The sequence below is a fragment of the Pagrus pagrus genome (assembly GCF_965226575.1).
Source record: "Pagrus pagrus genome assembly, chromosome: 10".
Lineage (NCBI taxonomy): Eukaryota > Metazoa > Chordata > Actinopteri > Spariformes > Sparidae > Pagrus > Pagrus pagrus.
The window spans coordinates 2,715,047-2,741,132 of NC_140194.1; the positions used below are offsets into that span (position 1 = coordinate 2,715,047).

General features: G+C 43.2%; 3 protein-coding genes across 6 annotated transcripts in view; 2 read left to right on the top strand and 1 right to left on the bottom strand.

Annotated features, from left to right (window-relative positions):
- Positions 1-26,086, bottom strand: part of ptprz1a (protein tyrosine phosphatase receptor type Z1a) — a 143,552-nt gene that overhangs the window by 100,453 nt on the left and 17,013 nt on the right. The window lies entirely within an intron of this gene.
- On the top strand, positions 329-7,846 carry LOC311263844 (uncharacterized protein; the record flags this gene model as incomplete). The annotated part of the gene is made up of 2 exons (XM_084364180.1): positions 329-1,971; positions 5,314-7,846. 2 exons carry the CDS (start codon positions 329-331, stop codon positions 7,007-7,009), a joined length of 3,339 nt encoding a protein of 1,112 aa, XP_084220306.1. The 3' UTR covers positions 7,010-7,846.
- Positions 14,428-17,085, top strand: LOC311264489 (zinc finger protein RFP-like). The gene has a single exon (XM_084365384.1). It carries the CDS (start codon positions 14,611-14,613, stop codon positions 15,958-15,960), a length of 1,350 nt encoding a protein of 449 aa, XP_084221510.1. The 5' UTR covers positions 14,428-14,610; the 3' UTR covers positions 15,961-17,085.

A 26,086-nucleotide genomic window follows, 5' to 3' on the forward strand; every position in this document is an offset into this window, starting at 1 on the left:
TTCCTCCTCAGGGATCAATAAAGCATTTCTGATTCTGATTCTGATTTTGGCTTTGATTTGGAGTCACTGGGTCACATTACATAGACCCTGTTAAAGAAAACTTTGAACATTTTGTTTAAAATTAAATCAAATCAGTTTATTACACATTACAAATCAATAAACTTGTGCAACTGGGAGCTAACTGTCCTCCTGCTGCCAATAATACAAGAGGATTCATGATGATTCTCCTCATAATCCACCAACCATTGTTCAATTTTAACTCATTAAATATTCAAAATAAATGTATTAAAGCTGTTTTTTGTTTTCTTTTCATCCTCAGACTGTAAACATGTCTGCTGCCAGCTTTCTGCTGACTGAAGATCAGTTTCTGTGCTCCATCTGTCTGGATGTGTTCACTGATCCAGTCGCCACATCATGTGGACACAACTTCTGTAAAACCTGCATCACTCAACACTGGGATAAAAATGACAAGTGTCAGTGTCCCAACTGTAAACAGATTTTCAACACCAGACCTGAGCTGCAGGTCAACACGTTCATCTCTGAGATGGCTGCTCAGTTCAGACAGTCAGCTCAACAGAAAGCCAGCAGCAGCAGCTCAGAGCAACAAGTTTCCAAACCAGGAGAAGTTCCCTGTGACGACTGCACTGGAACCAAACTGAAGGCCCTGAAGTCCTGCCTGGTGTGTCTGGCCTCCTACTGTGAGACTCACCTGGAGCCTCATCTGACAAAGTCAGGCCTGAAAAGACATCAGCTGATCGACCCTGTGGAGAACCTGGAAGACAGGATGTGTACGAAGCACGATAAACTGCTGGAGCTGTTCTGTAAGACCGACCAGATGTGTGTCTGCATGCTCTGCAGTATTTCAGACCACAAGACACATGATGTTGTTCCTCTGAAAGAAGAATATGAAGGAAAGAAGGCCGAGCTGGGGAAGAGAGACGCTGAAATTCAGCAGATGATCCAGAAGAGACGACTGAAGATTCAGGAGATGAAGCGCTCAGTGGAGCTCAGTGAGAAAGGTGCAGACAGAGAGATAGCAGCTGGTGTTCAGGTCTTCACCGCTCTGAAGGAGTCTGTTGAGAGAAGCCAGGCCGAGCTCATCGACACCATCAAAGAGAAGCAGAGAGAGACAGAGAAACAGGCTGAAGGCTTCATCAAAGAGCTGGAACAGGAAATCTCTGAGCTGAAGAAGAGAAGTTCTGAGGTGGAGCAGCTCTCACAGTCTAAAGAGGACCTGTTTGACTTCTTCCAAAGCTTCACATCACTGAACACTGCTCCACCCACCAAGGACTGGACAGGAGTCAGCGTCCGTCCACCTTCATATGAGGGGACTGTGGTGAGAGCTGTGAATCAGCTGGAGGAGACGCTCAGTAAACAGATGAAGAAGCTGCTTGAGGCTGAGCTGAAGATGGTCCAGCAGTATGCAGTGGATGTGACACTCGATCCTGATACAGCACATCCTGATCTCATCCTGTCTGATGATGGAAAACAAGTTAAACATGGTGACGTAAAGAAGAATCTCCCAGACAACCCAGAGAGATTTTATCCTTCTGTTGATGTCTTAGCAATGCAGAGTTTCACTTCAGGAAGATTTTATTATGAGGTTCAGGTTAAAGGGAAGACTGGGTGGACTTTAGGAGTGGCCAGAGAGTCAATCAACAGGAAGGGAATAATCAAACTAACTCCTCAGAATGGTTACTGGACGATATGTTTGAGGAATAAAAATGAGTACAAAGCTCTTGCTCGCCCTTCAGTCCGTCTCTCTCTGAAGTGTCGGCCTGAGAAGGTGGGGGTGTTTGTGGATTATGAGGAGGGTCTGGTCTCCTTTTATGACGTTGATGCTGCAGCTCTTATCTACTCCTTTACTGGCTGCTGCTTCACTCAGAAACTCTACCCACTCTTCAATCCATGTCTTAATCATGGTGGTAAAAACTCTGCCCCTCTGATCATCTCTCCTGTCAATCACACGGAGTAGAACAAACATTTGATTTTCTACAGAAAGATTCACATCATTTAATGTAATAATTGTATATTCATGGTTGATGTACGGTGTGTACATTTTTTTTTTTTTCAGAATCTGATTAATGTGTATCATTTTTACAGTAAATGTTTTTCTTTGATGTGTCACATTAATATTTACTACAACAATACACCAGCACTAATTCATATTATCTAATGTAGTCTCATTTATTCTAATAACTGTTACCTGCCTTCAAGTGAGTTTAACCTTTTTATTGTCTGATCATTGTAAATATAAGAGCTGCATCCTGACAAAAAAAGTTATAAATGAGCAAAAAGTAATTTGATTTTGTTTTTCTTTATGAATAAAATAGAAAAAGCAACAAAACATTTTATTGTGTCTGATTCATTATTGAGTTTGTTATTGATATCAACAGCTGATGTTTCTAATGACGACCAAATCATGTGATTAAAAACACCATCAGCTGTTCTCAGACTGACTTGAGCTGAGGAGCTCCAATCCTCCATCACACCTGAGACAGCTGGTAGTGTGAGATGATGTCATGTTATTGAAGGTTTGAACAGCTGATATGAACTAAACCAGTGATCTGAGGACGCCCTCTAGTGGAGCCACCACCACAACAAAAGGACAACAACAAGGATCTTGAGGACGTTCCTCTCCCTCTGTTAAATATCTCAGTGGAACTAAATCTCTGTTTCTGGATCCTATATAATGTAACATGACGTCTCAGAGGAAACCAGGGGACAAATGTACTCGATATTTCAAAAGAAGGATCAAATGAAAAAAGTCGACATTACAGACGAGACATCCACTTGTCTCCTGCTGCGTACCATCCTGTCTGATGACATCAACCTCAACCAGTCAGTGACTCAAACACATAACAGCTTCTTATAAGAAGAACAAAACCTGCAGCAGGTGGTCGACTCTTCTCTAATTCATCTGTTTTAGAAACCAAACACCTGCATGATGTGTGAGTCAGGGAGAGAGAATGAGCCTGAACAGAAGATGTACTGAGTGTTATGTCGAGTCATCTAATGTCAGATAATGCAAAGTGTGTGAGGTCATTTAATGTAATGTAAAGCTGTTGTTATGTTTGAGAAGGTGAAATGAACACAACACAAATGTTAGTAGAGATTAAATGACAGCTGAGGTCGCCCTCTGGTGGAGATTTTAACAAACTGCAGCCTACACACCCCTCGCCTCACCCTCTCCTAGTGCAGTTGCTAAAGTGTTTGGTTTGTCCGTTCTGGGCTACCGTAGAAACCTGACAGATTCTGTGGAAGAGGAGCTGCTCCCTCCGTGGATATAAAAGTCTCTTTCTAAAGGAACAAAAACACAACGATTCTTAGTTTCAGGTGATTATACTCTAATGAAAACACAATTATTAATATTATGTTTCATTTCTGCTGATAGATCCTCCTAAATCCTACACACTGGACCTTTAAGGCAGCTTTGAAAGTATTTTAAAATCACAGTGAAGCCCACTTTCTGTATTTCCTCCCTGTAATGTGACAGGTTAGAAATCACACAACAAAAGTCTGACAAAGAAAAGATGCTGAACAGTTTGTAAAGCAGCAGAAAAGTGAAATGACAGACTCAACAGTGAGCTGAACACTGGAGTGTTGGTGGGATTGTAGAGGGAGCGTTGTGGCCTGTTGATCTAAAGATACAGTTTGTTCTTGAATATCTTCCACTGACTTCTTTTCTTATGTGCTTTATTTGTAACTGTATCTTCTTTTGGCTGCTGTAAACTTCCACTGCTGAGAAAAGACCAAGAAACAAAAAAGTAAAAACTTGTCTAAACTTTGTCAACAAGTTTCACAATGAGTCACTTAAACTGACAGAGCTCCACTGAGAGGAGGAGCAACGAGGAGAAAAAACTGCGTCACATTTCCTGAAATGAAAGTGAAAGTTTGTCAGAGCGACAGCAGAGCTGCAGTCCAGACGAGTCTCTCTGTTTTCAGCTGAATCCATCAGGTTTTTCTCAACTAACCAGCAGAATCTCTGCAAACACTGGTGAGTACACTGACCTACACAGACCTGACTGAATATTTCTTCAAGACTGAGTTAAAACCAGAATCTGACATGTTTACACTGTTCACAGGAAGTACAGAGCAGATTAAAACCAAACCACAGTGACTGAACTCCAGCTAGTTAAAGTTACACAGAATCCAGTCACAGCTGGTTTTAGTTTAAACTGATTTACCGTCTTTCTCTGACCTGTTTCTGGTATTAACACAGAACCTGAGCTCTACTCAGACAGGAAGTTTCACTCAGGGCGTCGCCACTTTAACTGCCACCCATCAGCGGCTGAGGGTTGTAGAGAGAAACAGCTTCAGTTTCCTGCAGCTTCCATCTTTTCTTCTTCACATTTAATGCGTGTGATTCTCTGCTCTCTGTATCTTCATCCTCTCTCTCTGCACCTCCTCCTCCTCCTCCTCCTCCAAGCGGACTCTCTGACACTAAAGCTCTTTATTTATTCAACTTCAATAACAGAAATAATAAAGACAAATACTGGCAAAATATATTATCAGCCTGAAACTGTGACTTTCATTATATTAATTACATGTAAATGTTTCATCTAATTCTACACACGTTCAATGTAAATGTCACATTAAATGCAGAGTTTCAATGTGGAAAATGAAATAACGAGGTGTGCACCTTATTACAGGAGACAGAACAACAAATATTACATGTTTTTTAATGTTTAATGTTTTTAATGTTATGTATAAAACTTGAATCATTAACCAGTTGAAACACACAAAATGTTTATGTAGAAGTTCCACATAACTTTACATTAATAATTAAAGAAACACATGAGGTTTATGTAACTCTGCATTCATTTAATTTAATCAGACTAAATTATTTAATCACATCGACTCAACATGAAAACTTTGCATTAAATGTGACGGATGTGATGGAAAATTGTACATGTATTTAAAATACTTAAATTCATCAAACTATTTTTTTCATTCACAGGAAATGATAAATGTGTTAAGTTAAATATTAAAATGGTCTCAAATCAGTGAAGAGACCTGCCAGTGTAATAATACATTTAGATTGTGATGTTTGAGTCACTGGGTCACATTACATCGACACTGTTAAAGGACATTTTCTTTAAAATATGAGACCACATCAGTTAATTACACGTGAGAAATTAATAATTTTCATCAATAATGCTACATGAGGCCAATTAAGTCAAATGTTTTAATGGTGGTTTTTTGATGGTCTCAAATTCGACACTGAAGCCCGACCTTCGAAGCAAACTGTCCTCCTGTTGCCAATAAAACAACTGAATTCATGATGATTCTCTGAATATTAAACCAATCATTGTTTAGTTTCATCCAATTAACTATTCTAAATGTTTTTTTTGTTTGTCCTCAGACTGTAAACATGTCTGCTGCCAGCTGTCTGCTGACTGAAGATCAGTTTCTGTGCTCCATCTGTCTGGATGTGTTCACTGATCCAGTCGCCACATCATGTGGACACAACTTCTGTAAAACCTGCATCACTAAACACTGGGATAAAAATGAAAAGTGTCAGTGTCCCAACTGTAAAAAGGTTTTCAACACCAGACCTGAACTGCAGGTCAACACGTTCATCTCTGAGATGGCTGCTCAGTTCAGACAGTCAGCTCAACAGAAAGCCAGCAGCAGCAGCTCAGAGCAACAAGTTTCCAAACCAGGAGAAGTTCCCTGTGACGTCTGCACTGGAACCAAACTGAAGGCCCTGAAGTCCTGCCTGGTGTGTCTGGCCTCCTACTGTGAGACTCACCTGGAGCCTCATCTGACAATGTCAGGCCTGAAAAGACATCAGCTGATCGACCCTGTGGAGAACCTGGAAGGCAGGATGTGTACGAAGCACGATAAACTGCTGGAGCTGTTCTGTAAGACCGACCAGATGTGTGTCTGCATGCTCTGCACCTATTCAGACCACAAGACACATGATGTTGTTCCTCTGGAAGAAGAATATGAAGGAAAGAAGGCCGAGCTGGGGAAGACAGACGCTGAAATTCAGCAGATGATCCAGAAGAGTAGACTGAAGCTTCAGGAGATGAAGCGCTCAGTGGAGCTCAGTAAGAAAGATGCAGACAGAGAGATAGCAGCTGGTGTTCAGGTCTTCACCGCTCTGAAGAAGTCTGTTGAGAGAAGCCAGGCCGAGCTCATCGACACCATCAAAGAGAAGCAGAGAGAGACAGAGAAACAGGCTGAAGGCTTCATCAAAGAGCTGGAACAGGAAATCTCTGAGCTGGAGAAGAGAAGCTCTGAGGTGGAGCAGCTCTCACAGTCTGAAGACCACCTCCACCTCCTCCAAAGCTTCCCATCACTGAACGCTGCTCCACCCACCAAGGACTGGACAGGAGTCAGCATCTGTCCACCTTCATATGAGGGGACTGTGGTGAGAGCTGTGAATCAGCTGGAGGAGACGCTCAGTAAACAGATGAAGAAGGCCGAGCTGAAGAGGGTCAAGCAGTATGCAGTGGATGTGACACTCGATCCTGATACAGCACACCCCAAAGTCATCCTGTCTGATGATGGAAAACAAGTTAAACTTGGTGATGTAAAGAAGAAACTTCCAGACAACCCAGAGAGATTTGATACTGGTCACTGTGTCTTAGCAAAGCAGAGTTTCTCTTCAGGAAGATTTTATTATGAGATTCAAGTTAAAGGGAAGACTGAGTGGGATTTAGGAGTGGCCAGAGAGTCGATCAACAGGAAGGGAAGAATCAGACTGGCTCCTCAGAAAGGTTACTGGATGATATGTTTGAAGAATAAAAATGAGTATGAAGCTCGTGCTGGCCCTTCAGTCTGTCTCTCTCTGAAGTGTCAGCCTGAGAAGGTGGGGGTGTTTGTGGATTATGAGGAGGGTCTGGTCTCCTTTTATGACGTTGATGCTGCAGCTCTTATCTACTCCTTTACTGGCTGCTGCTTCACTCAGAAACTCTACCCACTGTTCAGTCCATGTGTTAATGATGGTGGTGAAAACTCTGCCCCTCTGATCATCTCTCCTGTCAATCACACTGAGTAGAACAAACATTTGATTTTCTACAAAAAGATTCACATCATTTAACATAATAAATGTACATTGTTGACTTTGGTGATGTATGATGTATACATTGTTGTTTTTTCAGAATCTGATCAATGTGTTTTTATCCTTTTTACAGTAAATGTTTTTCTTTGATGTGTCACTGATATTTGTGACAACTCACCAGTTTTACCACATTGATTGATATTATCTAATGTAGCCTCATTTATTCTAATAGGTGCCTTACCTGCCTTCAACACTGTTAAATCATCAGAAAACAATGTACTCAGATATATGAAACATTTGTGTGTTGTTTAACCTTTTTATTGTCTGATCATTGTAAATATAAGAAGAGCTGCATCCTGACAAAAACGTATAAATGAGCAAAAAGTAATTTGATTTTGTTTTTCTTTATGAATAAAATAGAAAAAGCAACAAAACATTTTATTGTGTCTGATTCATTATTTAGTTTGTTATTGATATCAACAGCTGATGTTTCTAATGACGACCAAATCATGTGATTAAAAACACCATCAGCTGTTCTCAGACTGACTTGAGCTGATGAGCTGTAAGTACTGCAAGTGCTGTAACTGAGTATGTAAGTACTTTTACTTACATACAAAATCAGGTCACCGTGCTTTTCTTGAGGAGTTCTGTTTTTGGGTTTTTTTATTTTTCCACCAAATCTGAGGAGGAAATATTGTCCTTTTACTGCACTACATCTGTCTGTACGACTTTATAGATATACATTTTACATTCAACAGGAAATAAACTCATGTCTCTGTTGTTGTGTAATCTTGTAATTAGAAATAACTTTGTTTCAGGTAACTGTTGGTGCATTTTGACGTTCTGAACCCGTAGAGGGACTTCATGTGATCCATCATCTCATCAAGAAAACTACAGATGTTTTCTGACCGACAGCCACAATATGATGCATTTAACTTTCTCAAATATATATTTGAGACCAACACCTTACCGTGGTGGAGGGGTTTGAGCACCTGAATGATCCTAGGAGCTATGTTGTCCGGGGCTTAATGCCCCTGGTAGGGTCACCCAAGGCAAACAGGTCCCAGGTGACAGGTCAGACTAAGAGCAGTTCTAAAGCCCCTTATGATAGAGACTACATCGAGGAAGTTCACGTCGCCCAGAATGGCGTCACCGGCGCCCCACCCTGGAGCCAGGCCCAGGGCTGGGGCTTGCAGGCGAGCGCCTGGTGGCCGGGTCTTTGCCCACGGGCCCCGGCCGGGCACAGCCGAAAGAGCGATGTGGGCCCGCCCTCCAGTACGCCCACCACCCGCAGGAGGGTCCAGAAGGGGCAGGTGCGGTGGGATTTGGGTGGCTGTCCTGGGCGGGTGCCCTGGCGACCCAATCCCCGGACGGTGACTCTAGCCATGGGGACATGGAATGTCACCTCGCTGGGGGGGAAAGAGCCTGAGCTAGTGCGGGAGGTTGAGCGCTACCGACTAGAGATAGTTGGGCTTGCCTCCACGCACAGTCTGGGCTCTGGAACCCAACTCCTTGAGAGGGGCTGGACTCTCTTCTACTCTGGAGTTGCCCACGGTGAGAGGCGGCGAGCTGGTGTGGGCTTGCTCATAGCTCCCCAGCTCAGCCGCCATGTGTTGGAGTTTTCCCCGGTGAACGAGAGGGTCGATTCCCTGCGCCTTCAGGTCGGGGATAGGTCTCTCACTGTCATTTCGGCCTACGGGCCAAACAGCAGTGCAGAGTACCAAGCCTTCTTGGAGTCCCTGGGAGGAGTACTGGAGAGTGCTCCAACTGGGGACTCCATCGTTCTACTGGGGGACTTCAATGCTCACGTGGGCGGCGACAGTGTTACCTGGAGGGGTGTGATTGGGAGGAACGTTCTCCCCAATCTGAACCCGAGCGGTGTTCTGTTGTTGGACTTCTGTGCTAGTCACAGTTTGTCCATAACGAACACCATGTTCAAGCATAAAGGTGTCCATCAGTGCACGTGACACCAGGACACCCTAGGCTAGAGGTCAATGATCGACTTTGTGGTCGTGTCATCTGACATCAGGCCGTATGTCTTGGACACTCAGTGAAGAGAGGGGCTGAGCTGTCAACTGATCACCACCTGGTGGTGAGTTGGATTCGCTGGCAGGGGAGGAAGCTGGACAGACTTGGCAGACCTAAACGTATTATGAGGGTATGCTGGGAACGTCTGGTGGAACCCTCTGTCGGGGAGGTCTTCAACTCCCACCTCCGGGAGAGCTTTGACCAGATCCCGAGGGAGGCTGGGGACATTGAGTCCGAATGGACTTTGTTCTCCGCTTTCATTGTTGACGCGGCCGTTCGAAGCTGTGGCCGTAAGGTCTCCGGTGCCTGTCGTGGTGGAAATCCCATAACTCGGTGGTGGACACCGAAAGTAAGGGATGCTGTCAAGCTGAAGGAGGAGTCCTATAGAGCCTGGTTGGCTTGGGGGACTCCTGAGGCAGCTGATGGGTACAGGCAGGCCAAGCCTGCTGCAGCGTGGGCGGTCTCGGAAGCAAAGGTTCGGGTCTGGGAAAGGTTCGGGGAGGCCATGGAGGAGGACTACCGGTCGGCCTCGAGGAAATTCTGGCAAACCATCCGGCGCCTCAGGAAGGGGAAGCAGCCCTCCACCAACACTGTTTACGGTGGAGGTGGGGAGCTGTTGACCTCGACTGGGGATATCGTCGGGCGGTGGAAGGAATACTTCGAGGATCTCCTCAATCCCACTGACATGCCTTCCAGAGAGGAAGCAGAGGCTGGGGACTCGGAGGTTGATTCATGCATCACCCAAGCTGAAGTCACTGAGGTAGTTCGGAAGCTGCCCAGTGGCAAAGCACCGGTGGTGGATGAGATCCACCCTGAGTACCTCAAGTCTCTGGATGTTGTGGGGCTGTCTTGGCTGACACGTCTCTGCAACATCGCGTGGCAGTCAGGGACAGTGCCTCTGGACTGGCAGACCCGAGGTGGTGGTCCCTCTATTCAAAAAGGGGGACCGGAGGGTGTGTTCCAACTATCGGGGGATCACACTCCTCAGCCTCCCTGGTAAAGTCTATTCCAGGGTACTGGAGAGGAGAATTTGGCCGATAGCCGAACATCGGATTCAGGAGGAACAATGCGGTTTTCGTCCTGGCCGTGGAACACCAGACCAGCTCTATACCCTCCGCAGGGTGCTCGAGGGTTCATGGGAGTTTGCCCAACCAGTGCACATGTGTTTTGTGGACTTGGAGAAGGCATTCGACCGTGTCCCTCGTGGCATTCTGTGGGAGGTGCTTTGGGAGTACGGGGTCGGGGGCCCTCTGCTAAGGGCTGTACGGTCCCTGTACGACCGGAGCAGGAGTCTGGTTCGCATTGCCGGCAGTAAGTCAGACCTGTTTCCAGTGCATGTTGGACTCCGGCAGGGCTGCCCTTTGTCACCGGTTCTGTTCATTATTTTTATGGACAGAATTTCTAGGCGCAGTCATGGGCCGGAGGGGATCTGGTTCGGGAACCACAGGATTTCATCCCTGCTTTTTGCGGACGATGTTGTCTTGTTGGCTCCTTCGAGCCAGGACCTCCAGCATGTCCTGGGGCGGTTTGCAGCCGAGTGTGAAGCAGCTGGGATGAGAATCAGCACCTCCAAATCCGAGGCCATGGTTCTCGAACGGAAAAAGGTGGCTTGCTCCCTCCGGGTTGGGGGAGAGTTCCTGCCTCAAGTGGAGGAGTTCAAGTATCTTGGGGTCTTGTTCACGAGTGAGGGACGGATGGAGCGTGAGATTGACAGGCGGATCGGTGCGGCGGCCGCAGTAATGCGGTCGTTGTATCGGTCTGTCGTGGTGAAGAGTTTACCGGTCAATCTACGATTTACCAGTCAAGCTACGTTCCTACCCTCACCTATGGTCACGAACTTTGGGTCGTGACCGAAAGAATAAGATCCTGGATACAAGCGGCCGAAATGAGTTTCCTTCGCAGGGTGGCGGGGCGCTCCCTTAGAGATAGGTTGAGGAGCTCCGCCACACGGGAGGAGCTCGGAGTAGAGCCGCTGCTCCTCCACATCGAGAGGAGCCAGCTGAGGTGGCTCGGGCATCTGTATCGGATGCCCCCTGGACGCCTCTCTCGGGAGGTGTTCCAGGCATGCCCCACCAGGGGGAGGAGACCCTGAGGAAGACCCAGGACACGCTGGAGTGACTATGTCACACGGCTGGCCTGGGAACTCCTTGGGATCCTCCTGGAGAAGCTGGAGGAAGTGTCCGGGGAGAGGGAAGTCTGGGTGTCCCTGCTCAGACAGCTGCCACTGCGATCCGGCCCCGGATAAGCGGAAGAAAATGGATGGATGGAATATATATATTTTAAAAGTGCTCAGATCTCAGGCCTCCTGAAACAGCTACAACAGAAGCATCAGTACTTTTACTTTGAACCAGATTATTGCTGTTGTACTTATCTCGACCTGAAGGAGTGAAAACTAATACAGTTTGCTGATGTTTGAAAACATTATGATCGAACTACCGTCAGACTTTAGTTTTTTTAACATCTCATATTTCTCAGTGGTAGTTGTGTCAGTGTTTTGACACTTATTAACCCACACAGGTTCAACTATAAGAGCAAGACCTCACTTAACAATGAGGAACATATTGGAGTTAGAAAGACTTGATTCAGAGTTATTTGGACACTTTTAACACTTGTAGTTTTGAGTTTTGTCACATAAGATTAAACCATATTTATACATGTTATTAAGGACGAATGACTTTTCTCTTGAGGCTCATACTGAACAAAGCAAATTAAGATCGTAATTCATGTCCAACAACTTCCTTATTTACTATCAATAAGCAGTAATTAGGAGGTTATTGAGGGAAACTCTTCATAAACGTTCTAGTAGTTGTAGAAAATGATCACGCAGAATAAGGAATTAATAAGTGCTTTATAATGACTAATAAAGAGACAATATGCAGCGAATAAGCAACTAGTTAGTGGTTAATATGTGTCGCCTGATATCAAGTGATACTGAAAGAATAAGAAAAAGTAAAGACTCATATTGTTCTAAAGCTTTTTCAAGGTGTTTCCCAACGAGGCAATAAAAGCTCACTTACAGAGCTCCACTGAGAGGAGGAGCAACTCTGAGACAAGAAAAGCTTCAACGTCACATTTCCAGCAGTAAAAGAGGAAGTTTGTCTGAGTGACAGCAGAGCTGCAGTCCAGACGAGTCTCTGTTTCTCTCTGAAGAAAGATTCAACTGAATCCATCAGGTTTTTCTCAACTAACCAGCAGAATCTCTGCAAACACTGGTGAGTACACTGACCTACACAGACTAAATGACCTGACTAATAATCAGGTCCAACATCAGTTAAAACCACAATCTGACTTTTTTTTTTACATTCATGTAAATGTTATGTTCAACATGTTAGTCATTGAGTTTGTTATACCAAATACTGCACACATAGAAGACACTAACTCAATCCACCAGAGAAAAAAGTATCACCGCTTGTCGTGCTAAAAGCTAACTAGCCTAGCTTAGACGCCCTTTGGAGAATCCAAAGTACAGACGACAGTATCTGACTTCAGCTGACTCTTATTTAATTGCCTTTAAAGGTATAAAACTGATGTGTGACAACTTATTTAAAAACTTTGATAAGTAGCTTGAACTTTGGACACTTTATCTCAGCCTCAGTGTTTCTGTAGTTGCTGTTGTCTGCCTTTATAAAGCAGTACAGCTGATAATATTTACCCTGATATTAACGCAAACCTGAGCTCTACTCAGACAGGAAGTTCCACTCAGGGCATATTTTCACCTGAGGTCCGTCAGTGGTCGTGGGAGTTTTGGAGAGAAACAGTTTGAGTGTCCTGCAGTCCAGGAGCTTCCATCTCTTCTTCTGCACATTTAATGTGTGTGATTCTCTGCTCTCTGTATCTTCATCCTCTCTCTCTGTACCTCCTCTTCCTTCTCCTCCTCCAAGCTGACTCTCTGACACTAAAGCTCTTTGGACACAGATGCTGATTTTTCTCTTTCTGCCTCAAACGCTTCAATAAAACAAACAATAGAGACAAATACTGGATAAATATATCAGCCTGAAACTGTGACTTTCAGTATTTTAATAAGACATAAATAATAAACAAATAAATAATAAATTTTCCATCTAATTCTACATACACTCAATGTAAATGTGACATTAAACACAAAGTGTTTCTGTCATGTTGAGTCAATGTGTAGAAACTAAATAACGAGGTGTGCAACTTATTACAGAAGACAGAACAAATATTACATGTTTTTAAAAATTAGTTATGTATAATACTTGAATCATTAACCACTTGAAACACCTATAATGTTTATGTAGAAGTTCCCCATAACTTTTTATTAACAATTAAAGAAACACATCAGGTTTATGTAACTCTGCATTCATTTAATTTAATCAGACTAAATTATTTAATCACATCAACTCAAGATGACAGAAAAACTTTACATTAAATGTAAGGGGAGGGGATGGAAAATTGTACATGTGATTAAAATGAACTATTTTTGCGTTCACAGGAAATCATAATAAATGTGTTAAGTTAAACATTAAAATGGTCTCAAATAGGGCTTTGACATCGAACTTCGGTATTCGAATATAATTCGAATATTAAAAAAAAAAAGATATTCGAACGAATATCGGGCAGCTTCTAAATATTCGAACCTATAATAAGCATTATTTTTGGTAAATGTGTTTGCCTGAAAACTTAGTTTTCAATCCAGATTCGAGGCTTTTTTCAGCCTGTTTTGTGAAACGCGAGCTCATGAGCATTGATCACCTGGGGCTTCTGTACGTTATCACGTCGTTAGCGCCTGACGCCTGTTTACACTCTTTCACAGAAAAACAATGGCGGAGCAAAAGGCTGCGAGTGCGGAAGGAGAACTATACACGCCGGAAAATTTAAGGAGTTATGTGTGGCGCTTCTTTGGTTTCCTGAAACAAGGAAAAATAATGAGAAAGGACAAAGTTATTTGTAAAATATATAAGACTAAACTTATCGACCACTCCACGACCAGCAACTTGAGAGCCCACCTGTCAACACTTTTCTGTCTATTGATTGATACACTGCCCTCTGGTGGACAGAACATAGAACAACAGAAAAACGACTTTCTTTTGATACTAATATAGGTCTTACTGGAGGCATTTAATGATCAAAATATTATCAATAAATATTCGAATATATTCGAATATTAATATTAATAAACAAACGAAGTTCGAATATGATTTTTTGGGCAAATGTCAAAGCCCTAGTCTCAAATCAGTGAAGAGACCTGCCAGTGTAATAATACATTTAGATTCCGATGTTTGAGTCACTGGGTCACATTACATCGACTCTGTTCAAGAACATTTTCTTTAAAATATGAAAGCACATCAGTTAATTACACATGAGAAATCAATAATCTTCATCAACAATGCTACATGAGGCAAATTAAGTCAAATATTTTAATGATGGTTTTCTGATGGCATCAAAGTCGACACTGAAGCACGAGGGCTGGTAGCTAACTGTCCTCCTGCTGCCAATAAAACAACTGAATTCATGATGATTCTCTGAATATTCCACCAATCATTGTTCAGTTTCATCCAATTAAATATTCTAAATGTTTTTTTGTTTTTTTCTGTCTTCAGACTGTAAACATGTCAGGGGAAGTTCTCTGTGACGTCTGCACTGGAACCAAACTGAAGGCCCTGAAGTCCTGCCTGGTGTGTCTGGCCTCCTACTGTGAGACTCACCTGGAGCCTCATCTGACAATGTCAGGCCTGAAAAGACATCAGCTGATCGACCCTGTGGAGAACCTGGAAGACAGGATGTGTACGAAGCACGATAAACTGCTGGAGCTGTTCTGTAAGACCGACCAGATGTGTGTCTGCATGCTCTGCACTGTTTTAGACCACAAGACACATGATGTTGTTCCTCTGAAAGAAGAATATGGAGGAAAGAAGGCCGAGCTGGGGAAGACAGACGCTGAAATTCAGCAGATGATCCAGAAGAGACGACTGAAGATTCAGGAGATGAAGCGCTCAGTGGAGCTCAGTAAGAAAGATGCAGACAGAGAGATAGCAGCTGGTGTTCAGGTCTTCACCGCTCTGAAGGAGTCTGTTGAGAGAAGCCAGGCCGAGCTCATCGACACCATCAAAGACAAGCAGAGAGAGACAGAGAAACAGGCTGAAGGCTTCATCAGAGAGCTGAAACAGGAAATCTCTGAGCTGAAGAAGAGAAGCTCTGAGGTGAAGCAGCTCTCACAGTCTGAAGACCACCTCCACCTCCTCCAAAGCTTCCCATCACTGAACGCTGCTCCACCCACCAAGGACTGGACAGGACTCAGCGTCCGTCCACCTTCATTTGACAGGACTGTGAGGAGAGCTGTGAATCAGCTGGAGGAGAAGCTCAGTAAACAGATGAAGAAGGCCGAGCTGAAGAGGGTCCAGCAGTATGCAGTGGATGTGACATTCGATCCTGATACAGCACATCCCAAACTCATCCTGTCTGATGACGGAAAACAAGTAAACTGTGGTGATGTATGGAAGAATCTCCCAGACAACCCAGAGAGATTTAATTCATATGTTTATGTCTTAGCAAAGCAGAGTTTCTCTTCAGGAAGATTTTATTATGAGGTTCAAGTTAAGGAGAAGACTGAGTGGACTTTAGGAGTGGCCAGAGAGTTGATCAACAGGAAGGGAGACATCACACCGACTCTTCAGAATGGTTACTGGACGATATATTTGATGAATGAAAATGTGTACGGAGCTCTTACTGACCCTCCAGTCTTGTTCTCTCTGAAGTGTCGGCCTGAGAAGGTGGGGGTGTTTGTGGATTATGAGGAGGGTCTGGTCTCCTTTTATGACGTTGATGCTGCAGCTCTTATCTACTCCTTTACTGGCTGCTGCTTCACTCAGAAACTCTACCCATTCTTCAATCCATGTACTAATAATCGTGGTAAAAACTCTGCCCCTCTGATCATCTCTCCTGTCAATCACACTGAGTAGAACAACCATTTGATTTTCTACAGAAAGATTCACATCATTTAATGTAATAAATGTACATTTATTGGTGATGTATGATGTATACATTGTTGTTTTTTCAGGTTGTGATCAATGTGTTTTTGTCCTTTTTACAGTAAATGTTTTTCTTTGATGTGTCACATTGATATTTGTGACAACACACAAGTTTTACCACATTGATTGATATTATCTAATGTAGTCTCATTTATTCTAATAACTGCATTACCTGCCTTCAACACTGTTAAATCATCAGAAAACAATGTACTCAGATATATGAAACATTTGTGTTGAGTTTAACCTTTTTATTGTCTGATCATTGTAAATATAAGAAGAGCTGCATCCTGACAAAACATTTATGAATGAGACAAAAAGTAATTTGATTTTGTTTTTCTTTATGAATAAAATAGAAAAAGCAACAAAACATTTTATTGTGTCTGATTCATTATTTAGTTTGTTTTTGATATCAACAGCTGATGTTTCTAATGACGACCAAATCATGTGATTAAAAACATCATCAGCTGTTCTCAGACTGACTTAAGCTGACGGGCTCAGGAAGTAACTAAGTACTTTTACTTACATACAAAAATCAGGTCACCGTGCTTTTCTTGAGGGTTTCTGTTTTTGGAGGCTTTTTATTTTCCCACCACGACATCTGAGTAGGAAATATTGTCCTTTTACTGCACTACATCTGTCTGTACAACTTTATAGATATACATTTTACATTCAACAGGAAGTAAACTCATGTCTCTGTTGTTGTGTAATCCTGTAATTCAACACAACAACTTTGTTTCAGGTAACTGTTGGTGCATTTTGATGTTCTGAACCCGTAGGGACATCATGTAATCCATCATCTCATCTGATGACATGACGCCCAAAAAACTACAGATGTTTTCTGACCGACAGCCACAATATGATGCATTTAACTTTCTCAAATATATATTTTAAAAGTGCTCAGATCTTAATATCTCATATTTATCAGTGGTAGTTGTGTCAGTGTTCTGACACTTATTAACCCACACAGGTTCAACTATAAGAGCAAGACGTCACTCAACAATGACGACATATTGGAGTTAGAAAGACTTGATTCAGAGTTATTTGGACACTTTTAACACTTATAGTTTTGAGTTTTGTCACATAAGATTAAACCATATTTGTACATGTTATTAAGGAGGAATGACTTATCTCTTGAGGCTCATACTGAACAAAGCAAATTAAGATCATAATTCATGTCCAACAACTTCCTTATTTACTATCAATAAGCAGTAATTAGGAGGTTATTGAGGGAAACTCTTCATAAACGTTCTAGTAGTTGTAGAAAATGATTTTTCCAAAGCTTTTTCAAGGTGTTTCCCAACGAGGCAATAAAAGCTCACTTACAGAGCTCCACTGAGAGGAGGAGCAACTCTGAGAGAAGAAAAGCTTCAACGTCACATTTCCAGCAGTAAAAGAGGAAGTTTGTCTGAGTGACAGCAGAGCTGCAGTCCAGACAAGTCTCTGTTTCTCTCTGTAGAAAGATTCAACTGAATCTGTCAGGTTTTTCTCAACTAACCAGCAGAATCTCTGCAAACACTGGTGAGTACACTGACCTACACAGACTAAATGACCTGACTAATAATCAGGTCCAACATCAGTTAAAACCACCAGCTGACTTTTTTACATTCATGTTATGTTCAACATGAGTCATTGAGTTTGTTATACCACATACTGCACACATAGAAGGCAGTAACTAAATCCACCAGAGAAAAAAGTATCACCACTCATCGTGCTAAAAGCTAACTAGCCTAGCTTAGACGCCCTTTGGAGTGTCCAAAGTACAGACGACAGTATCTGACGTCAGCTGACTGTTGTTTTATTGCCTTTAAAAGGTATAAAACTGATGTGTAACAACTTATTTAAAAACTTTGATCAGTAGCTTGAACTTTGGACACTTTATCTCAGCCTCAGTGTTTCTGTAGTTGCTGTTGTCTGCCTTTATAAAGCAGTACAGCTGATAATATTTACCCTGATATTAACACAAACCTGAGCTCTACTCAGACAGGAAGTTCCACTCAGGGCATATATTCACCTGAGGTCCGTCAGTGGTTGTGGGAGTTTTGGAGAGAAATAGTTTGAGTGTCCTGCAGTCCAGAGCAGCGTCCATCTCTTCTTCTGCACATTTAATGTGTGTGATTCTCTGCTCTCTGTATCTTCATCCTCTCTCTCTGTACCTCCTCTTCCTCCTCCTCCAAGCTGACTCTCTGACACTGAAACTCTTTGGACACAGATGCTGATTTTTCTCTTGCTGCCTCAAACGCTTCAATAAAACAAACAATAGAGACAAATACTGGATAAATATATTATCAGCCTGAAACAGAGACTTTCAGTATTTTAATAAAATGTAAATTTTCCATCTAATTCTACACACGTTTAATGTAAATGTGACATTAAACACAAAGTGTTTCTGTCATGTTGAGTCAATGTGTAGAAACTAAACAACAAGATGTGCAACTTATTACAGGAGACAGAACAACAAACATCAAATGCTTTTTAAAATTACTTTTAAGTTTAATACTTGAATAATAAACAGTTGAAACAAACATTATGTTTATGTAGAAGTTCCCCATAACTTTATATTAATGATTAAATAAACTCACCAGGTTTATTTAACTCTGAATTAATTTAATCTATTTAGACTAAATTATTTATTCACATTGACTCAACATGATAGAAACACTTATTAAATGTGACCCTTTGTATTAAAGTGAGAGCTATTTGTGACCGACTAGGCACTTTGGAATATGAGTGTATTAGATGATTAATCAGTCGCTTCGGTTCTCATCATCCTGCTACGTACTACGGTAAGCGTGTTGCGTCATTGCGTCATTTCCTGTTGTTGTGTTACTGACTGATAGCGTAACTGTGCTGCTCCGGCTCGTCCAAGCAGATTATTGTTGTATTCCTTTCTGCAGCGACCGAGATCCCGCTTGTGATCGGGCACTTGCTGGTCCACTAAGGCATTCAACAATACTCTGTGTTTATAGCTTGGTCGCCGGGCTTGCTGCTGTTTGTAGCTCTCTTAGCTCTGCTGGCTAATCTATCGTGTCCTAGCTTAGCCACTATCAGCTAGCGATGGCTTCTCTCTCTCCCTCTCGCTCTCCTCTTTTCTCTTGCTCAGTGTGCCAGATGTTCAGTTACACCTCTGCCTCCCTTAGTGATACTGGTACATGTATTAAGTGTAGTTTATTTGTAGTGTTGGAGGCGAGGCTCAGTGAGTTGGAGGCTCGGCTCCGCAGCATGGAAACTCCGACTGTAACTGCTGCAGCTAGCCACTTAGCTAGTGCGGACCGAGCGACCGTAGCTTCAGCTAGCCGTCCCTCGGCAACTCCCGAGCAGCCGGGACAGCAGGGCGGCTGGGTGACTGAACGAAGGAAGCATAATACCAAACCAAAGCCCACGTTACACCACCAGCCGCTTCACGTTTCAAACAAATTTTCCCCACTCAGCGACACACCCGCTGAGAAACAAACTCTGGTTATTGGCAGCTCCATAGTACGAAACGTGAAGTTAGCGGCACCAGCGACCATAGTGAAATGCATCCCAGGGGCCAGAGCGGGCGACATCGAATCAAATTTGAAACTGCTGGCTAAAGCTAAACGTAAATATAGTAAGATCATAATACATGTCGGCGGTAATGACTGCCGGCGACGCCAGTCGGAAGTCACTAAGATTAATGTTGAGTCGGTGTGTAACTACGCCAAAACAATGTCGGACTCCGTAGTTTTCTCTGGGCCCCTGCCAAACCTAACCAGTGATGACATGTTCAGCCGCATGTCATCATTCAACCGCTGGCTGTCGAGGTGGTGTCCAGCAAACGATGTGGGCTTTGTTGATAATTGGCGGACTTTCTGGGGAAAACCTGGTCTCATTAGGAGAGACGGCATCCATCCCACTTTGGACGGAGCGGCTCTCATCTCTAGAAATTTAACCCATTTCATTAGCCAACAACCAGCCTGACAACCCAGAGTTGAGACCAGGAGGCAGAGCTGCAGTCTTACACGCTTCTCTGAGCTTCCATTAGATCAGTTGCACACCCAAAACTTCATTGAGACTGTGTCTGCCCCCCGACCACCTACATTAATTAAATTAATCAAATCAAAAGTCCACAGAAGAGGAGTTGTGCATGAAAATCTAATAAAAATTAACAGCAACTCTGCAATCTCAAAACAAGACAAGAGAATTAAATGCGGACTCCTAAATATCAGATCCCTGTCATCGAAAGCTGTACTAGTAAATGACTTAATTTCAGATTGTAATATTGATTTATTCTGTCTTACTGAAACTTGGCTGCATCCTGAAGAATATGTCAGCCTGAATGAATCCACTCCACCCAGTCACATTAATACTCACATTCCTCGAGGCTCCGGCCGAGGAGGTGGTGTTGCAGCTATTTATGACTTAAGTCTGTCAATCATTCCTAAACCTAAATTAAATCATAACTCATTTGAAAGCCTTGTTCTGAGTCTTTCACATCCAACGTGGAAAACTTTACAGCCAGTTCTATTTGTTGTAGTGTATCGAGCACCTGGTCCTTACTCAGAATTTTTATCTGAATTCTCTGAGTTTTTATCAAGTCTAGTCCTCAAATCAGATAAAGTAATTATTGTAGGTGATTTTAATATTCATGTGGATGTCGTTAATGATAGCCTTAGTACTGCATTTATCTCATTATTAGAATCTATTGGCTTCTCTCAGTGTGTACATAAACCAACTCACTGTTTTGACCACACCCTTGACCTTGTTCTAGCTTATGGTATCGAGATTGAAAATCTAACAGTTTCTCCACAGAATCCTCTTTTATCAGACCATCACTTAATAACTTTTGAAGTTCTATTACTGGACTACACACCATTAGGCAAAAACTCCTTCACTAGATGTCTATCTGATAGTGCTGTAGCTAAATTTAAGGAAATTATACCGCTGGCACTAAACTCAATGCCATGTCTCAATATAATAGAGGACTCCTCCACTAACCTCAGTTCCTCACAAATCGATCATCTTGTTGATAGCACTGCAGGCTCATTGCGAACAACACTGGACTCTATTGCCCCCCTGAAAAGGAAACCTATAAAGCACAGGAGGTTAGCACCCTGGTATAACTCGGATACCCGCAAATTGAAGCAAACATCACGGAAATTTGAAAGGAAATGGCGTTCCACCAACTTGGAAGAATCCCGCTTAGCCTGGAAAGATAGCCTTAAAACATATAGGAAGGCCCTCCGCAATGCCAGAGCAAGCTATTACTCGTCATTAATAGAGGAAAACAAAAACAACACCAGGTTTCTTTTCAGCACTGTAGCCAGGCTGACAGAAAGTCACAGCTCTACTGAACCATGTATTCCTACAACGCTCAGTAGTAATGACTTCATGAGCTTCTTCAATGATAAAATTTTAACTATTAGAGACAAAATCCATCATCGCTTGCCCTCAACTGGCACTATTGTATCTTTAAACACAGGAACCTCAGAAACAGTTGTAAATTCTGACTTATATTTAGACTGCTTCTCTCCCATTGACCTCCACCAACTAACTTCGATGGTTTCTTCATCTAGACCAACAACTTGTCTCCTAGACCCCATCCCAACTAGGCTGCTGAAAGAAACTTTACCTTTAATTAGCACATCTTTACTAGAAATGATCAACCTGTCTCTATTAACAGGATACGTACCACAATCCTTTAAACTAGCTGTAATTAGACCGCTCCTTAAAAAGCCTAATCTTGATCCAGAAACTTTAGCCAACTATAGACCTATATCCAACCTCCCTTTCCTCTCCAAGATCCTTGAGAAAGCAGTCGCCAACCAGCTATGTGACTTTCTTCATAAAAATAGTTTATATGAGGATTTTCAATCAGGTTTTAGAGCACATCATAGCACAGAGACGGCACTGGTGAAAGTTACAAATGACCTCCTAATCGCTTCTGACAAAGGACTTGTCTCTGTCCTGGTCTTACTAGATCTTAGTGCTGCATTTGATACCATTGATCATCACATTCTACTACAGAGACTGGAACACTTAATTGGCATTAAAGGACCCGCATTAAACTGGTTTAAGTCCTATTTATCGGATCGATTTCAGTTTGTACATGTTAATGATGAGTCATCCCTGTATACCAAGGTTAGTCATGGTGTTCCTCAAGGCTCCGTGCTTGGACCCATACTATTCACCTTATATATGCTCCCTCTAGGAAATATAATTCGGAAACACTCCATAAACTTTCATTGTTATGCAGATGATACACAGTTATACCTATCAATAAAGCCAAATGAAACTAATCAGCTTACTAAACTCCATGCATGTCTCAAGGACATCAAGACCTGGATGACCTGCAATTTTCTGCTGTTAAACTCAGATAAAACCGAAGTTATAGTACTTGGTCCTAAACACCTTAGAGATGCATTATCTAATGATATAGCGAGTTTGGATGGCATTAACTTGGCCTCCAGCACCACCGTCAGGAATCTGGGAGTTATCTTTGATCAAGATATGTCCTTCAACTCCCACATAAAACAAATTTCAAGGTCTGCATTTTTTCATCTACGTAACATTGCAAAAATCAGGCCCATCCTGTCTCAAAAAGACGCAGAAAAGCTAGTCCATGCATTTGTTACTTCCAGACTGGACTATTGTAATTCTCTATTATCAGGCTGCCCTAACAAGTCTCTAAAGAGTCTCCAGCTGGTCCAGAATGCTGCAGCACGTGTACTGACAGGAACTAAGAAAAGAGATCATATTACTCCTGTACTGGCCTCTCTGCACTGGCTCCCTGTAAAATCAAGAATAGAGTTTAAAATCCTTCTCCTCACTTACAAAGCTGTTAATGGTCAGGCACCATCATATCTCCAGGAGCTCATATTACCCTATCACCCAACTAGAGCATTACGCTCCCAGAACGCAGGATTACTTGTAGTTCCTAAAGTCTCCAAAAGTAGAATGGGAGCCAGAGCCTTCAGTTATCAAGCTCCTCTTCTGTGGAACCATCTTCCTGTTTTGGTCCGGGAGGCGGACACCCTCTCTACCTTTAAGAGTAGACTTAAGACCTTCCTCTTCGATAGAGCTTATAGTTAGGGCTGGTCCAGGACAGGCCCAGGCCTGTCCTGGACCAGCTCTTAGTTATGCTGCTATAGGCCTAGTCCGGGGGACAATGACACACTGAGCTTCTCTCTCCTCCCCTCTCCTCTCCTCTCCATCTGTATACATTATGCCTGTATACATGCCCCATCTCTGCATGTCACTGACTTGCTTCTTCCCCGGAGTCCTTGTGCTTTCTAGTCCTACAGGCTCCCTTGGATCCTGGCCGCGCCCGGGTCGTGGATCGTGGATGCGCCCACTGCTATGGCCCTGCCTGATCGTGGATGCGCCCACTGCTATGGCCCTGCCTGATCGTGGATGCGCCTACTGCTATGGCCCTGCCTGATCGTGGATGCACCTACTGCCATGACCCTGCCTGACACCCATATTAGTCACATCTCTGTTACATACGTTCCACTACTATTATCGTACTGCATTGCTACATACCATCCTTGCCATTGATCATTACTACTGTTATCACTAGTAATCACATTTCCATGTGCATTTCATCATTATTGCTGTAATACATCTTTGTGTACTTTCACTCCTGTCAACCATCGCTTATAATTGAATACATTGTGATCTCGTTGATCTGCTCTGTACATGCGACATCTATTGCACGTCTGTCCGTCCTGGGAGAGGGATCCCTCCTCTGTGGCTCTCCCTGAGGTTTCTTCCGCATTTTTTCCCTGTTAAAAGGGCCTTTTTTGGGGCAAGTTTTTCCTCACTCGAATCGAGGGTCGAAGGACAGAGGGTGTCGTCTCTGTACAGATTGTAAAGCCCTCTGAGGCAAACTGTGATTTGTGAATTTGGGCTATACAAATAAAATTTGATTTGATTTGATTTGATTTTAAACTTATGTAATAAAAATGTACATGTAATTAAAACACTTTACCTAAAACAGTGAACACAATTCACTGTTTTAGGTAAAGTTTTTATTAACGTGCACAGGAAATCATAATAAATGTGTTAAGTTTGATATTAAAATCAGTGACGAGACTTGTCTCACTTATCCAGTGTAATAACATCTTTATTTCTATATTTTAATACTTTTAATATTTCATATTAAAATGTTTTTTTTATATATCTTATTATATATATTATTTATTATATCTTGTTTATATCTACAGTGTGATATTTTTTATTCTAGAAGGAGCAACTGTAACTACACATTGTTCTCCTCAGGGATCAATAAAGCATTTCTGATTCTGATTTTGGTTCTGATTTGGAGTCACTGGGTCACATTACATCGACTGTGTTAAAGAAAACTGTGAACATTTTCTTTTAAATGAAACCAAATCAGTTTATTACACATTAGAAATCAATACACTTGTGCAACATGAGACCAATTCAGTCTAATTTAACTCAAGTCCACATGAAGTTATTGGAAATTATAAAACATCAGCATTGTGTCATTTCAACAATAATTTATTGATGGTCTCAAAGTCAATACTGAAGCACGAGGGCTTGGGAGCTAACTGTCCTCATAATCCACCAATCATTGTTACATTTTAACTCATTAAGTACTCTAAATGTATTAAAGCTGTTTTTCTTTTCTTTTCTTCCTCAGACTGTAAACATGTCTGCTGCCAGCTCTCTGCTGACTGACGATCAGTTTCTGTGCTCCATCTGTCTGGATGTGTTCACTGATCCAGTCACCACATCATGTGGACACAACTTCTGTAAAACCTGCATCACTGAACACTGGGATAAAAATGTCCCATGTCAGTGTCCCAACTGTAAAGAGGTTTTCAACACCAGACCTGAACTGAAGGTTCACGTTCATCTCTGAGATGGCTGCTCAGTTCAGACAGTCAGCTCAACAGAAAGCCAGCAGCAGTGATCCATCATCTCATCTGATGACATGACGCCCAAGAAAACTACAGATGTTTTCTGACCGACAGCCACAATATGATGCATTTAACTTTCTCAAATATATATTTGAGACCGACACCTTACCGTGGTGGAGGGGTTTGAGCACCTGAATGATCCTAGGAGCTATGTTGTCCGGGGCTTAATGCCCCTGGTAGGGTCACCCAAGGCAAACAGGTCCCAGGTGACAGGTCAGACTAAGAGCGGTTCTAAAGCCCCTTATGATAGAGACTACATCGAGGAAGTTCACGTCGCCCAGAAGGGCGTCACCGGGGCCCCACCCTGGAGCCAGGCCCAGGGCTGGGGCTTGCAGGCGAGCATGGTGGCCGGGTCTTTGCCCACGGGACCCGGCCGGGCACAGCCCGAAAGAGCGACGTGGGCCCGCCCTCCAGTACGCCCACCACCTGCAGGAGGGTCCAGAAGGGGCAGGTGCGGTGGGATTTGGGTGGCTGTCCTGGGCGGGTGCCCCGGCGACCCAATCCCCGGACGGTGACTCTAGCCATGGGGACATGGAATGTCACCTCGCTCGGGTGGAAAGAGCCTGAGCTAGTGCGGGAGGTTGAGCGCTACCGACTAGAGATAGTTGGGCTTGCCTCCACGCACAATCTGGGCTCTGGAACCCAACTCCTTGAGAGGGGCTGGACTCTCTTCTACTCTGGAGTTGCCCACGGTGAGAGGCGGCGAGCTGGTGTGGGCTTGCTCATAGCTCCCCAGCTCAGCCGCCATGTGTTGGAGTTTTCCCCGGTGAACGAGAGGGTCGATTCCCTGCGCCTTCAGGTCGGGGATAGGTCTCTCACTGTCGTTTTGGCCTACGGGCCGAACGGCAGTGCAGAGTACCAAGCCTTCTTGGAGTCCCTGGGAGGAGTACTGGAGAGTGCTCCAACTGGGGACTCCATCGTTCTACTGGGGGACTTCAATGCTCACGTGGGCAGCGACAGTGTTACCTGGAGGGGTGTGATTGGGAGGAACAGCCTCCCCAATCTGACTTGGACTTCTGTGCTAGTCACAGTTTGTCCATAACGAACACCATGTTCAAGCATAAAGGTGTCCATCAGTGCACGTGGCACCAGGACACCCTAGGCTAGAGGTCAATGATCGACTTTGTGGTTGTGTCATCTGACCTCAGGCCGTA